Below are 13531 nucleotides of genomic sequence, written 5' to 3' on the forward strand. Positions count from 1 at the left end.
TACAATGCTTCTATCTCAGCTTTTCAGGAATGGGATGTATCTATGATTCCAATCCACAGCAGGTCATAAGCTTGCAACATCAGTGCCTTCTGAGAACAGAAGGCCAGGACTTGAAGATGCTAAAAAGGTTTTGCAACTCCAGCAACTCAGTGTCATGGAAATCCAAGCTCCGCGACATGACTACCATCTTAGCTAATACGGAGAACCACTGGAAGAGGCAGAGAAGGGCTGTTACCGTCTGCAACGATGATTGCTACACTGATGTATGTCTCCTCCCTCAGACCTAGCATGATCGACTAAGGTAGGATTTGGCTCCATGATAGTGGTCCAATCTCAGATGCCTTCACTCTCAGCTGGTAAGGTCATGCATTGGTTTTAATTAGCGCTTATATCCTACACTATCAACCTTTAGGATGGCATCGCAATATCTTTCGGTCGTACAGGTATGACTTTCATCAGATGGGAATGTTCTACTTGAGATCATGAAGCGAAGTAAACACTTGCCCTTTGGTGCCTGCGCCTAAAGCCCTAGAGGGAAGATGAGACACAGACCTGCTCAACATTGGTACTAGATGAGAGTAAAGGTGATCATTCAGGAGATCTATTCATGAAGCTTCTGTAGAAGCCAGGAAGCGATGGGGTTTGTTCACCATTAAACACAGGCACCAAACATCCAGCCTCTAGGAACAGACAAGCACAAGTTTGCCCCAGAGACTGGTTTTGCACAGTAAACATTTTATGTCTGGTATCCCTGTGTTGAAGGAATACTTTCCCACAGGGAACTGAACATGTCCCTGATTTTAGAGGAACACTGCCCGAACCATGTACATTTATTACTGCATAAAAGACTGCTACTCTTTTTGTTCCAGGAGGTATTTCAGTGGACTGACAATTTTTTCCTAGGGTACTTTTTAGGCAATCAACTTTACACCATTTCACAAACTACTAGCATGTCCCTGTTTTCAGTGGGATATTTGCCTGTGACTACCATAAATGCCCGTGTTCCTAAATAAGCACTGGCCCATAGACAACCGCAGAGATCTTAGTTTGCAGCTGAACATTAGTAGGTTGCTGTGGGTGGTCCCTCATTTCGATGAAACTTGGCAGACCACTGAATGGGAATTTCTTGATTGCCAGGTGAGCCTTTGTCTTCAGGTTTCTGTTTTTTGTTGTCTTGTTTTTTTTACTGTTGGCCAATAGGATACTGCGGACGTGTCTGATTTTAGAAGCAATCAGACACACAGTCTGCACGGCACTCAGCTATCGCAGAACAACCATCAACAGTCGCCAGCTCAGTCAGCGGCAGCCATGGTACATGTAGTTACATTCTCCAGGCAGGACAAGGTGCTCAGAAACTAAGGACAGACTCGCATGGTCTTCTCTACAGCACACTGGCGTCCATCTCGCTGAGCTCCCCATTTCAGGGCCATGCGCCTTTAAGGAAATGGCAGCCGCTCCAGCAATTTGTTGTAGCACAAGGGAAAATTGGGATAATTGCGGAGCGAGCGGCCACTTGTCCGTATCCAGGAGCGTGGCACAAACCCAGAAAAAGTCTCCCTCCCTCGCTCTGTAATCAGAAAGCAAGAAGAGGCCAATTATCATCGTATTCATACAGCGCTCGGCGGCTCTGGGGGAGCCCAGACCCTGTGCACATCTCTTGTCTATGCACAACGGTTTACAGGGCAGATACATGCTTATCTTCGAGGGGTTCTTTTAGGGAGATGGGCAGAGTCCATCGTGCTGAGGTTCTAGCTCTAAATCCTAGGATATCTGCATCAGGTCTTTAGAGACATGCTTATTTGGGGCAGCTGGCCTGCTAAATGCGCCTCCCACAACGTGTTTAGCCTAATAGTTACAACAGGCAGATAATGCACCTTGGAATAAATAATGAATAGAGCTTTTCAGATGACCCTGGCACAGATTTCCAAATAATGCTGCTTAAATGGCTAGTTTGACAATAATATTATGGCCAGGAACAAAAATGTCGGCATCACTCGAACTTGTCCTATGCAGGCATCTTGGCGTGCTTGCATGGGACTGCAGTGCCTCATGTTTTTTAATTCTGTTTCTTTGTCTCAGTTCCACATGCCTGGGTGTTAATGTCTTACGATTCACATTTACGGATTTAGGATTCTTCGTTCCAAGACCAGTCTGTTCAATTTAGCTGGAAGCTCAGGAAAAGAGTGCCCAGAAGGCTGGTGCATCAATCTGGCCAATTCATGGAGGATCTGTTTGTCCATAACCAGTTACTCCTACCAGCCTTCCCATGAAAGAGGCACAGGCCGTGCCATCTTTCTGGCACAGGCTGCAATGCAAGTTTGCAGAGCCGCAAACAATACCCAGACATTATTTGTACATCACAGATTGCTGCTTCAGAATCAAATTCACAATCGAGATATAAATGCAATGCAACTGGCTGTAAGCACGCATTTACCAGCACTAGTTGATCACAACAGTATAGAAACAGGAATGGAAAAGCCCAAGGCCACATAGAATGTATTTTTAAGGCTGGAAACTCAAACCATGTTTTCTTTTTCCCCACAAGATGCTGGAATTCAGAACACTCAAAATGCTCTACTTAAGACTGGTGATTGTGCAAAACCATTTACTCACCAATAGATTCAGATTCAAAGATTTTGCTACAGATATCAATCCAATTTCAGGCACTAATTAATTCATAAACCTCCTTTGGGAACATTTGCAAAAATCCTATTTGAAAAGAAACTCCTGAAACAAAGGCAAGTTTACATGGCCCCCGGAATGTTATAGTTCTACTTCCATTTCCCGCTAAAAATTCTTCAATTGAAGTGGAGAACATTAAATCTCTCTACGATATAATTTGGAGTTCCACAGTTAAAAAGTGAAAGAACCCTGAGTATGAAATATGGACATTTGTGCTAATTTAGGGTATGGTTGTTTGAGATCTAGATTCTGACAACTGGATCATTCGGCCTCAAATGAAGGGGGTGTCTAGAAAAGAAGAGAAACAGAGCCAGATTTCATGCCCGTTTGACAGGTGGGAATCACAAAGGTGTCAATTGTATTCCTGAATCCATCTCAGGTGGTTAAGAGGATATTAATTATGGTCTTTTGAACAGGGAACTATAAGCCAGGATGATCACCTCATGTAACCCCACGGTGGTTTGGATAGCTGGATCGCCTGCCATGAAAGCCTTCCGGTTCCCTCCGGCCGCCGGAACTGAGAACAGAGACTCTGCAGGACAAGGCTGCGGATAAGTGGAGCTCTCAACAACCGCTTTTACCATCTCCAGTCCCAAACCACCAATCAATACCTGCATTATGGCCTGCGAGCTGCCAAGAAGAGCTGTTATTAAGAGCGGTACATGCCGCTTGCATCAAATCTGCATCGACTGGCCTCCATCTTCTCCTAAAGGAGAGGAGGGGCACCTCAAAGTGTTGGGAGGGAGAAACTCAATCATTTGAAGAGAGGGCAACTGGGGGGCCTCAACAGAGAAATAGAGAAAGGCGGGTCCTAGCTGGAGAAACTATACCCCCTCCATCCTGCAGCACGAACTGCTCTCACTCCAATGGTCAGCATTTAAAGCTATATCTGGTTTTCCAGATTGCCTCTTAGTGATTTCTGGGAAATGTGGTCTTCTATTTATAGACTGATTAGCAAATGTGCAAATCCGACCTCAACACTGAGATGGGTATGTAAATGTCAAGATTGCTCCATCTCACGTGGATATATTGTTTGGGAGTTTCCAGGCTTGTGTTCAGATAACATCTAAGATTTCATTAAATACAAGGAAGTGGGTATTCTGCAGACAATACCTGCCCTGATCACAAATAGATACTCGATAATGATACCCTGAAGCCCCCCAGAAGTGATTCCTCCCACCATCACCACCACTTTCCCACACACTAGGGCTCGGACAGTTGCCCTCCCACACAGAAGTGCCTTAATAGAGTTATCAGAGTAGCTCTCACGTGCGCATGCCTCTGCAACTGGCAAGTGGGGTTGGCTATGCTTAGAGAAACTATTCTCACTGGCATCAACCTGGTGTGGCACCTAAAGTACAAAACCTTCCGCACACATTGTTGGTCCACGGCAGAAGCCTATGCACAGAAAGGATGTGGGCTTTTAACATACCCTACTAAGAGGCCTTCAACAATAACAGTGCAGGGCTTAAGTGAATAGCTCAGTGTCCAACAAAAAGCAGGGATGCAGAAGTGCAAGTTTTTTGGTGTTTTTACAGTACAGGCACCTATGAACCCTTTGTACATATCTAGAAGACAGGTCCTGCTTCCCTACAGGATGCTATGGAGCCAGTAATTAACCAATGTGTTTCACCATTGCATGACTTTTACTCCACCAGAGGGTACCATGAATCCGGTAGACTAAGGATGCTCTGATCCACATCCGTGAAAAATGTGCGTGCACCAATGCGTGATTCTGCTGCACCAGAGGATGCCATGAACCTTGTACATAAAGGAGTGTGCACTAGTGCATGCTCATGATCCACCAGATGATACTCTGAACTCTCTACATATATGTACATTACTCCTGATTGCCAGGTAGATGCTATGAACTGTGACCCAAAGCATGGCCGCTGCACCACCAAGACCTGTGGACCTGTGGATCCTCTAAATGAAAATAGTGTTTGCACCATTGTATAGGTTTTGCACTGATAAAACTATGATCCCTGTGAATAAAGGAGGTCGCTTCAGATGTGCAGGACGTGTATGACTCGGGTCCTACTCCAGGGCAGATTATGATGGCCCCAGTCCTACTCCAGAACAGAATATTCTGAACCCTGTACATAAAAAAGATGTCTGAACTTGTGCAATGATCCCTCAGAAGATGTTATGAACATGACTGTTGCTCCCCAAGAGGATGCTATTAACCCAGCACATATATGGTGTGTCTCTGCTTTGGCATTGCTGCGTTTCACCAGAGGAGCTTATGAACTCTGCACATAGAGTACAGATGCACCAGTGCATGACTCCTGCTCTTTAAAAGGATGCCTTAGACATTACATAGTCAAGTTTTGTTCTCTAAATCAATCCTCAGTCCATTGAATACATCAACCATCACCCCATCCCCTTGCTTTTGCACCAACATCAGCAATCGTCATCTTAATGTGGCCTAAAAATTGATACCTGGGATCTTACTACTGGTATTCAGAGATGCTTCCAGTTGTCTGTGTAAACCCTGGATCATGGAGATCAGGTAACGTTCCCGCTATGCCCCGTGTTCATGAACGCTGGAGTGTTGTTTAGAGTGGTGAAATGATAGCTTGCAGCACCAACCATTAGGCAACAAGTCATCTAAGAACCCATTTGATCGACTAAGACTTCACCAGGCTGCTACATTATGAGATGCTGTCTCGTTATTCTCTGTGAAGCAAACAGGCAGATCTACTGGGAATCAAGGAGGTGTTTAGATAGGCTAACACCTTTAAACAACCACTAGACCCATGGGGAAGTCAGTCATATGTCTGTTAAAGACTGAGTGAAGGAGGTCATTTTGTTGTTGACTTTCTTGGCTGACAAATTTGATAGAAATAGCCTTTACCAAATGTGCAGTCGGCCAGATCACTGCCGCTAATTATCCCAGTGGCGGGAAAGACCTAAAGCCAACATCTTACCTTCTGAGCAGAATTTCCCACCATAGCCAGTGGCCGAGCAGTCGCAGGTGGGACTCCCATCTACCAGAAAGCAGGCACCTCCATTCTCACATGGGTTCTCAGTGCACAGACCCTCCATGTCCAAGCGTACACCCTGACTTCCCAGGAGTTGCGGTTCTGAGCTCCCGTACTTGAGGTCCAGGATAAACCCCCGGTAAGGCAAGACATCCCGAACACTGCCCAGTGTCAGAGCAGCTGGCCGAATATCCAGTGGCACCCCGCCCAAGAATAGGTCGCTGACGATGTTCATGTACTGACGCTGAGGCCGCACCTCCCCAGGCTTGGCTTCACCATCGAGCACCAGGACGGTACGCAGGTGGTTACGGCTGACCATCAAGAAATGCCAGTTGCTGTCACTGACCTGCTTGTCGCTCAACACAGTGGTTTCTGCACAGTCCACACTGAACTGCAGCTGGACCCTACCATCCACCAGAGTTAGGCAAAGAAAGTCGCAGACCCCACCGTCATCGAAGTAGAGCAGCAAGCCGGCTGACACATTGGTCTTGAACTGGAAGCTGAGGTCGCTTCGGGTACTGGCATCCCAGCGGAGGTAGCGTGCCCACTGGTTGGGTAGGCCCAAGAACTCCAGGCCCAGACAGAGGCCCATGAAGTAGCAGAGCAAGAGGCACACCTTCAAGGTGACACCCAGGCACTGGAAGACGGATCCCATTATAACTCTGACTCCGCCCACAAATGAACAGGAAGGCAAAGTCAGATACACCACACACGGCCCTCTAGTAAAAACGCAACTCCAACCAATAAAGGTGTGGAAAATGTCCACGATTATCAAAAACAATGGCAAAATCCAAGGGATCTCAGAAGCTTGAACTGAGAAGGTGCTTTTGGGTGAATTGTTGGTTTGATGGCACAAAAGAACGCCTCGTTAAGCCCAGTTCAGGACAGTAGTTTCCACGTCGAGGACTCTTTTTTCCAGCTCCTTAGGAGTACTGATGAGGTTAGAGAGGTGGCGCAGGGAGATGAGACAGTGTAGATGATGCCCTCAATTGATGCGGTGCCTTGATGACGTCCCAGCCATTCCGGCGCTGCAGTGGAGCTCAGGACAGGCTGTGCTAGGTATAAAAAAAGCTAGGAGAGGACCTGTTGAAAAAAGAGAGCGAAAGGGAGGTCAACTGGTGGCAAATAAGAACAGTTTTTTAAAAAAAACACAAATCGAAGTTCAATTCTACAACATTGAGCTTCAGGCACAAGTGGCCACAGTGGCCCTTTCCTGTTGCTTTTATGGCGACCTTCTGTGGTCACGGTCAGCCCCTGAGGGAGTGGCTCACTGGCAGCATTGCCGAAGCCGTCAGGCTTACTATGCCAGAACTTTGACACTCAACCAGCTCATTCGAAGCCGCTCAGTCGCGGCGTACTGCAATCACTCTGTGGGATGCACCTCAATCCTCACCTGAAACGCCCCCTATAATTCATTACCACCCACTACTCTGCCTGCACTGGGACTTACAGCTCTGCCAATGCACTCCTATGCCGACTTCCCGTACCTTTACCCACAACCAGCTTAATCAATGCAGCTCAGTCCTGACTTGCAGCCATCCCTACTATGTGATTATATACACAGAGCTGAATGGATGCACCCAATCCTGACCTAAAGCAACCCCTGCAACTCCTTTACAGCGACCTACAGATGGGCACGCAGAACCCACTGCTCTTGCAGCACGGGATTCAGAGCTATGCCAATGCACCGCAATCCAGACTTGCAGCAGCCCCACAGGGCATATCAATCCCGAATTGCAGCAGCCCTACAGTCACTGTACTTGTAATCACAGTGCAAGCACCCAGTGCACCCCAATCCAGACTTGCAGCTACCCTACTGTCGCTGTACTTGCACTCACAGTTCAAACACCCAAGGCACCCCAATCTGACAAGCAGCAGACCTGTCGCTGTACTTGTACTCACAGTGCAAGTGCCCAAGGCACCCTAATCCAGACTTGCAGCAGACCTGTCGCTGTACTTGTACTCACAGTGCAAGCACCGAATGCACCCCAATCAGACTTGCAGCAGACCTGTTGCTGTACTTGTACTCACACTGCAAGCACCCAATGCACCCCAATCAGACTTGCAGCAGACCTGTTGCTGTACTTGTACTCACAGTGCAAGCACCAAAGGCACCACAATCCAGACTTGAAGCAGCCCGACTGCCGCTGTACTTGTAATCACAGTGCAAGCACCCAGAGCACCTCAGTCCAGACTTGCAGCAGCCCTACAGTCGCTGAACTTGTACTCACAATGCAAGCACACAATGCACCCCAATATAGGCTTCCAGCAGACCTGTCACTGTACTTGTACTCACAGTGCAAGCACCCATCGCACCCCAATCCAGACTTGCAGCAGCCCTACTGCCACTGTACTTGCACTCACAGTGTAAGCACCCAACGCACCCCAATCCAGACTTGCAGCAGACCTGTTGCTGTACTTGTACTCACAGTGCAAGGGCCCAAGGCACCCTAATCCAGCCTTGCAGCAGACCTGTCGCTGTACTTGTACTCACAGTGCAAGCGCCCAAGGCACCCTAATCCAACCTTGCAGCAGACCTGTCGCTGTACTTGTACCCACACTGCAAGCACCCAGTGTACCCCAATCCAGACTTGCAGCAGACATGTTGCTGTACTTGTACTCACAGTGCAAGGGCCCAAGGCACCCTAATCCAGCCTTGCAGCAGACCTGTTGCTCTACTTGTATCCACACTGCAAGCACCCAGTGTACCCCAATCAAGACTTGCAGCAGACCTGTTGTTGTACTCACAGTGCAAGAACCCAGTGCACCCAAATCCAGACTTGCAGCAGACCTGTTGCTGTACTTGTACTCAGAGTGCAAGCATCCAGAGCACCACAGTCCAGAATTGCAGCAGCCCTACTGCCACTGTACTTGCACTCACAGTGCAAGCCCCCAACGCACCCCAATCCAGACTTGCAGCAGACCTGTCGCTGTACTTGTACTCACAGTGCAAGAACCCAGTGCACCCTAATCCAGCCTTGCAGCAGACCTGTCGCTGTACTTGTACCCACACTGCAAGCACCCAGTGTACCCCAATCCAGACTTGCAGCAGACCTGTTATTGTACTTACAGTGCAAGCACCCAGTGTACCCCAATCCAGACTTGCAGCAGACCTGTTATTGTACTTACAGTGCAAGCACCCAGTGTACCCCAATCCAGACTTGCAGCAGACCTCTCGCTGTACTTGTACTCAGAGTGCAAGCCCCCAGTGCACCCCAATCCAGACTTGAACCAAACCTGTTGCTGTACTTATACTCACAGTGGAAGCACCAAAGGCACCCCAATCCAGACTTGAACCAGCCCAACTGCCACTGAACTTGTACTCACAGTGCAAGCACCCAGAGCACCTCAGTCCAGACTTGCAGCAGGCCTACACCCGCTGTACTTGTACTCACAATACAAGCACAAATTGCACCCCAATCCAGGCTTGCAGCAGACCTGACACTGTACTTGTACTCACAGTGCAAGCCCCCAATGCACCCCAAACCAGACTTGCAGCAGACCTGTTTCTGTACTTGTACTCACAGTGCAAGCCCCCAGTGCACCCCAATCCAGACTTGCAGCTTCCCTACTGTCCCTGTACTTGCACTCACACTGTGGTCACGCAGTGCATCTTAATCCAGACTTGCAGCAACCCTGCAGCCGCTGTACTTGTACTCACAGTGCAAACCCCCAATGAACCCCAATCCAGACTTGCAGCAGACCTGTTGCTGTACTTGTACTCACAGTGCAAGCCCCCAAGGCACCCCAATCCCGGCTTGCAGCAGACCTGCTGTCGCTGTACTTGCACTCACACTGCGATCATGCAGTGCATCTTAATCCAGACTTGCAGCAGCCCTACTGCCGCTGTACTTGTACTCACTGTGCAAGCACCCAACATACCTCAGTCCAGACTTGCAGCAGACCTGTCGCTGTACTTGTACTCACTGTGCAAGCACCCAACATACCTCAGTCCAGACTTGCAGCAGACCTGTCGCTGTACTTGTACTCACTGTGCAAGCACCCAACATACCTCAGTCCAGACTTGCAGCAGACCTGTCGCTTTACTTGTACTCACAGTGGAAGCACCCAGCGCACCTCAGTCCAAACTTGCAGCAGCCCTACAGCCGCTGTACTTGTACTCACAGTGCAAGCCCCCAGTGCACCTCAGTCCAGACTTGCAGCAGACCTCTCGCTGTACTTGTACTCACAGTGCAAGCTCCCAGCACACCTCAGTCCAGACTTGCAGCAGACCTCTCGCTGTACTTGTACTCGCAGTGCAAGCTCCCAGCGCACCTCAGTCCAGACTTGCAGCAGACCTCTCGCTGTACTTGTACTCACAGTGCAAGCTCCCAGCGCACCTCAGTCCAGACTTGCAGCAGACCTCTCGCTGTACTTGTACTCGCAGTGCAAGCTCCCAGCGCACCTCAGTCCAGACTTGCAGCAGACCTCTCGCTGTACTTGTACTCGCAGTGCAAGCTCCCAGCGCACCTCAGTCCAGACTTGCAGCAGACCTCTCGCTGTACTTGTACTCGCAGTGCAAGCCCCCAGCGCACCTCAGTCCAGACTTGCAGCAGACCTCTCGCTGTACTTGTACTCGCAGTGCAAGCTCCCAGCGCACCTCAGTCCAGACTTGCAGCAGACCTCTCGCTGTACTTGTACTCACAGTGCAAGCTCCCAGCGCACCTCAGTCCAGACTTGCAGCAGACCTCTCGTTGTACTTGTACTCAAACTGCGATCACACAGTGCATCTCTTAATCCTGACTTGCACAACTCCCTACTTTTTTCATTACCGGGACACCAAGCAGTCGTACAGCCTTGCAACCTGACTTGCAGCGCCCCCTTACGTCCCAGTACTGAAGCGCACACACATACAGTCCCGCCACTACCCTAATGAAAGCGCTCCGTCGGACACGTCCCAGCATCACTAGTTTGTGGCACTCACCCTACGCCCCCTGACAAGAGCGGGGCCTTATCCCGCTGCTCGCGTCCTCCCCTGATAACACCTCTCATCTTGCTCGCCTCCGGCTAGAAGGAGATCATCCCCTACAGCCCGGAGCGTGGAGGGAGGGGGCTGGGACCAGATAGATTGGCCGCCTTTCTCCGTCCAATCGCATCGTCTGCAATCTGATATCAATAATTTATAGGCACGATAAACGCTCCCAGCTCTGGCTGGTGGGGGTATTTGCTCAGCGTTTTTGCATCTGTCTAATTTGATGTGGTGTAATTGGTTATATTTAGATCCGGTCCCCCGGCGCGCGCCCACTCCCCCGACACCCCAGCCCGCTGCTCGCCGCAGCCCAGCCTCACTCCCCGGGAAGCTCCCGAGGAGGCTCGTGCGCGCCTTCAGACCGGAGTGAGGGGCGGAGGTGTCACTTTAGACACCGGCTCCAGGAACTGCGTAGGGCGTGAATAAGTAAAGTTACACAGCAGAGGACCACTTAAGTCTCTGCTCTAAGGCCAGGATTTTAATGGGGGGGGGGGGGGGGGGCATGTCCCTGTATGTGTAGGTACTGAAACCAGGATATTAATAACAGACAGGACTATATTCATTGTAGCGCTCACGAGGCCCCAAAGCGCTTTTAGGGAGTAGAGTAAGAGGTTACACTGTTTGTTGTGCATGGGTGGTAGAGTGTTGTTTAGAGTGATCGATGTGGGAAAGTGTTGGTTGTTGTGCGAGAGGCTTGTGGGTGTGTTGCGGCAAACTTTTAGCAACGCATAAGCGTGGTGTGAAGCAGAGATGTCAGCATTGATTTTGTTGCTTTTAAAGAGGTTTTGCCTTGAGGCTTCTTGGCACTAATAACATCTGGAATAGGAAGATGCCAGATAGAAGGGAGAGAGTGAGACCACATCTGGAAGGAAGTAACCGTTGGAAGTAAGGAGCAAGGGTTTGAGCTATTTATGAAGCAGAACATGAACAAGGCTTAGGAGCCAGAACGCAAAAGAGTGGGTGCAAAAAGGCGCCAAATGGTTGATTTTGAATGGGAGCACCTTCGAAAAGCACATTTATTCAGAAATCAAAGAATGCCCATCATCCAGGACAACGGTGTGCAAGTCTGCACTCAATACGGGTAGAGACACTCCCTTTCAGAGATGTATGGCCTTCGCAAAGCACCTTAAATGTATCCCGAAGGCACCCAATAATCAGTAAATACACCCCAAGATCATATCAGTGTTAACATATGATTTTAGGCCATTAACTCTGAAACAGCTCAATACAGAATCATCCGAAGACATAACTGGCATGCAGGCGGCCTAGATCCAGGAAATTACATAAACATGCTTGAAACCCGCCAGCCTGGCCATAGTGCTGGTCAAGGTATGGTCAAGCTTTTCCCAAAAGTGTCAGACGAAAGACGCAGGCAGAGGTCTTCATCAATATCTGTGGCTAGAGAGAGAGAGAGAGAGAGGTTTCACTAGACCCTCAGTTTACACACTATTGTAAATGTGGACCGGACAGTCATCCAGTTCCAGGAGTGAGTACCCGCACCCGAAGTTTCTGCCTACTCCAGTCCACAACACCAGATCTTGAGCTCTGTCCATGTTAAGCCAGAGGCTTTACATCTTGCCACCCACCAGCATCTCATGTGCACTGCTGGAAATGAGAGGCGACCATCCTCTGACCCACACTAACCTTGACAAGGGTTTGCGTACTGCTGGAGTGCATGCAGAAATGAAGACATAGGAGGAGATGAAAGGAGCCATGTAAGGCATACGTGATTCCTTGTAAGCCTTCAACAAGGTGGTGGAGAAAGAGGAGCCCTGGTAGAACACACAGACAGTGACCAAGGGGCCATAAGAAAACTGAATAAATAATACCAGTCAAGAACGACTTAAGCAATGGAGGGGTATGCACATAGCTTAAAGAACCAGAGACAATCATGCCGGATACAGTAGTCGGCGATGTCAAGTGCTGCCGTGAAATCAAGTGAAATAAGAACACTAACAGCACTGTCCCCCTCAACCAACCACAGGCCACCCAAAATTGAAGGGCAGAAGCAATCTTCTCAACCTATGACTGCCCTCAGTCGACATTACTACTTTCAAGGAAGTACGTAATTGAGTGGCCACCACCGACTCTGAGAGTTGAGATTGCCGGAAGAATTGAAATCGTCCTACAATTGGTAATAACTATAGGGGTTGAGATAGGCTTTTCTAGCAGTGGAGAGACCACAGTATGCTGTAGGATGCGAGGTGCCTGACAGCTCGGATGCAGCAGTGAATTTGACTAGGAAGAAAAGCTGCCATACTGAATTATGGAGCTGCTCTTGGACCTGGCCAGAGCAAGGGCTGTGGTTGAACAATTGTTGCTTTATCCACAATTTTAAGGTACTTGTAGAATGTTTTTTTTTCCAAAACCTTTTTTGCAAATGGTACAAGTTGGAATTTATTTCTATTGTCCAATAAATCATCCACTGCTCAGTAGCCTGAATGCTGACAAGGGGAGTGATGTTAAAAATCAATGAACTTTGCTTGTTCTTTTTACTAACAGTAAGGGTTTCACTACATTCCTTATATTAGTGCACTCATTCCTTCACTGTTTTGTAGCACCTAGGGAACTTTTTTTGTGGTATACCATGAAACCATATGGAATGAATAAGTCCAACTGTAAGTAATCTAACTGTAAATTATGAATAACTATGTGGTTAACTGCATAACTGTACAGCCTAGATCTCTGCAGCTATGGAATCATTTCCACTAACAGGTATCAATATTATTTACTCAGTATGTACTTAAACTGATTGTTTACTGGTACGACGTAGATGCACTATATAATAATAACTCATGTTTCGTATATCGCTTTAATGGTTTTCCCTTTACCAGCCTTGGAAGGATGGAAGACTGAATTGACTTTGCAGGGATTGGAACTCTTGCCCTACATATCA

The 13531-nt window shown here is 48.5% G+C and overlaps 1 protein-coding gene across 19 annotated transcripts in view; it reads right to left on the reverse strand.

Annotated features, from left to right (window-relative positions):
* NRXN3 (neurexin 3) overlaps window positions 1–13531 on the reverse strand; it is a 2213138-nt gene that overhangs the window by 2021973 nt on the left and 177634 nt on the right. For all 19 annotated transcript variants that reach the window (XR_014968865.1, XR_014968864.1, XR_014968862.1 and 16 more), the window contains exon 2: window positions 5613–6749. Coding sequence is in view for 14 of the 19 variants with exons in the window: in XM_085626627.1 (XP_085482753.1) it covers window positions 5613–6321 (709 nt within the window). In the remaining 5 variants the exon portion in view is untranslated. The remainder of the gene's footprint in view (window positions 1–5612; window positions 6750–13531) is intronic.

Source organism: Triturus cristatus, chromosome 9 (assembly GCF_964204655.1).
Source record: "Triturus cristatus chromosome 9, aTriCri1.1, whole genome shotgun sequence".
Classification (NCBI taxonomy): Eukaryota; Metazoa; Chordata; class Amphibia; order Caudata; family Salamandridae; genus Triturus; species Triturus cristatus.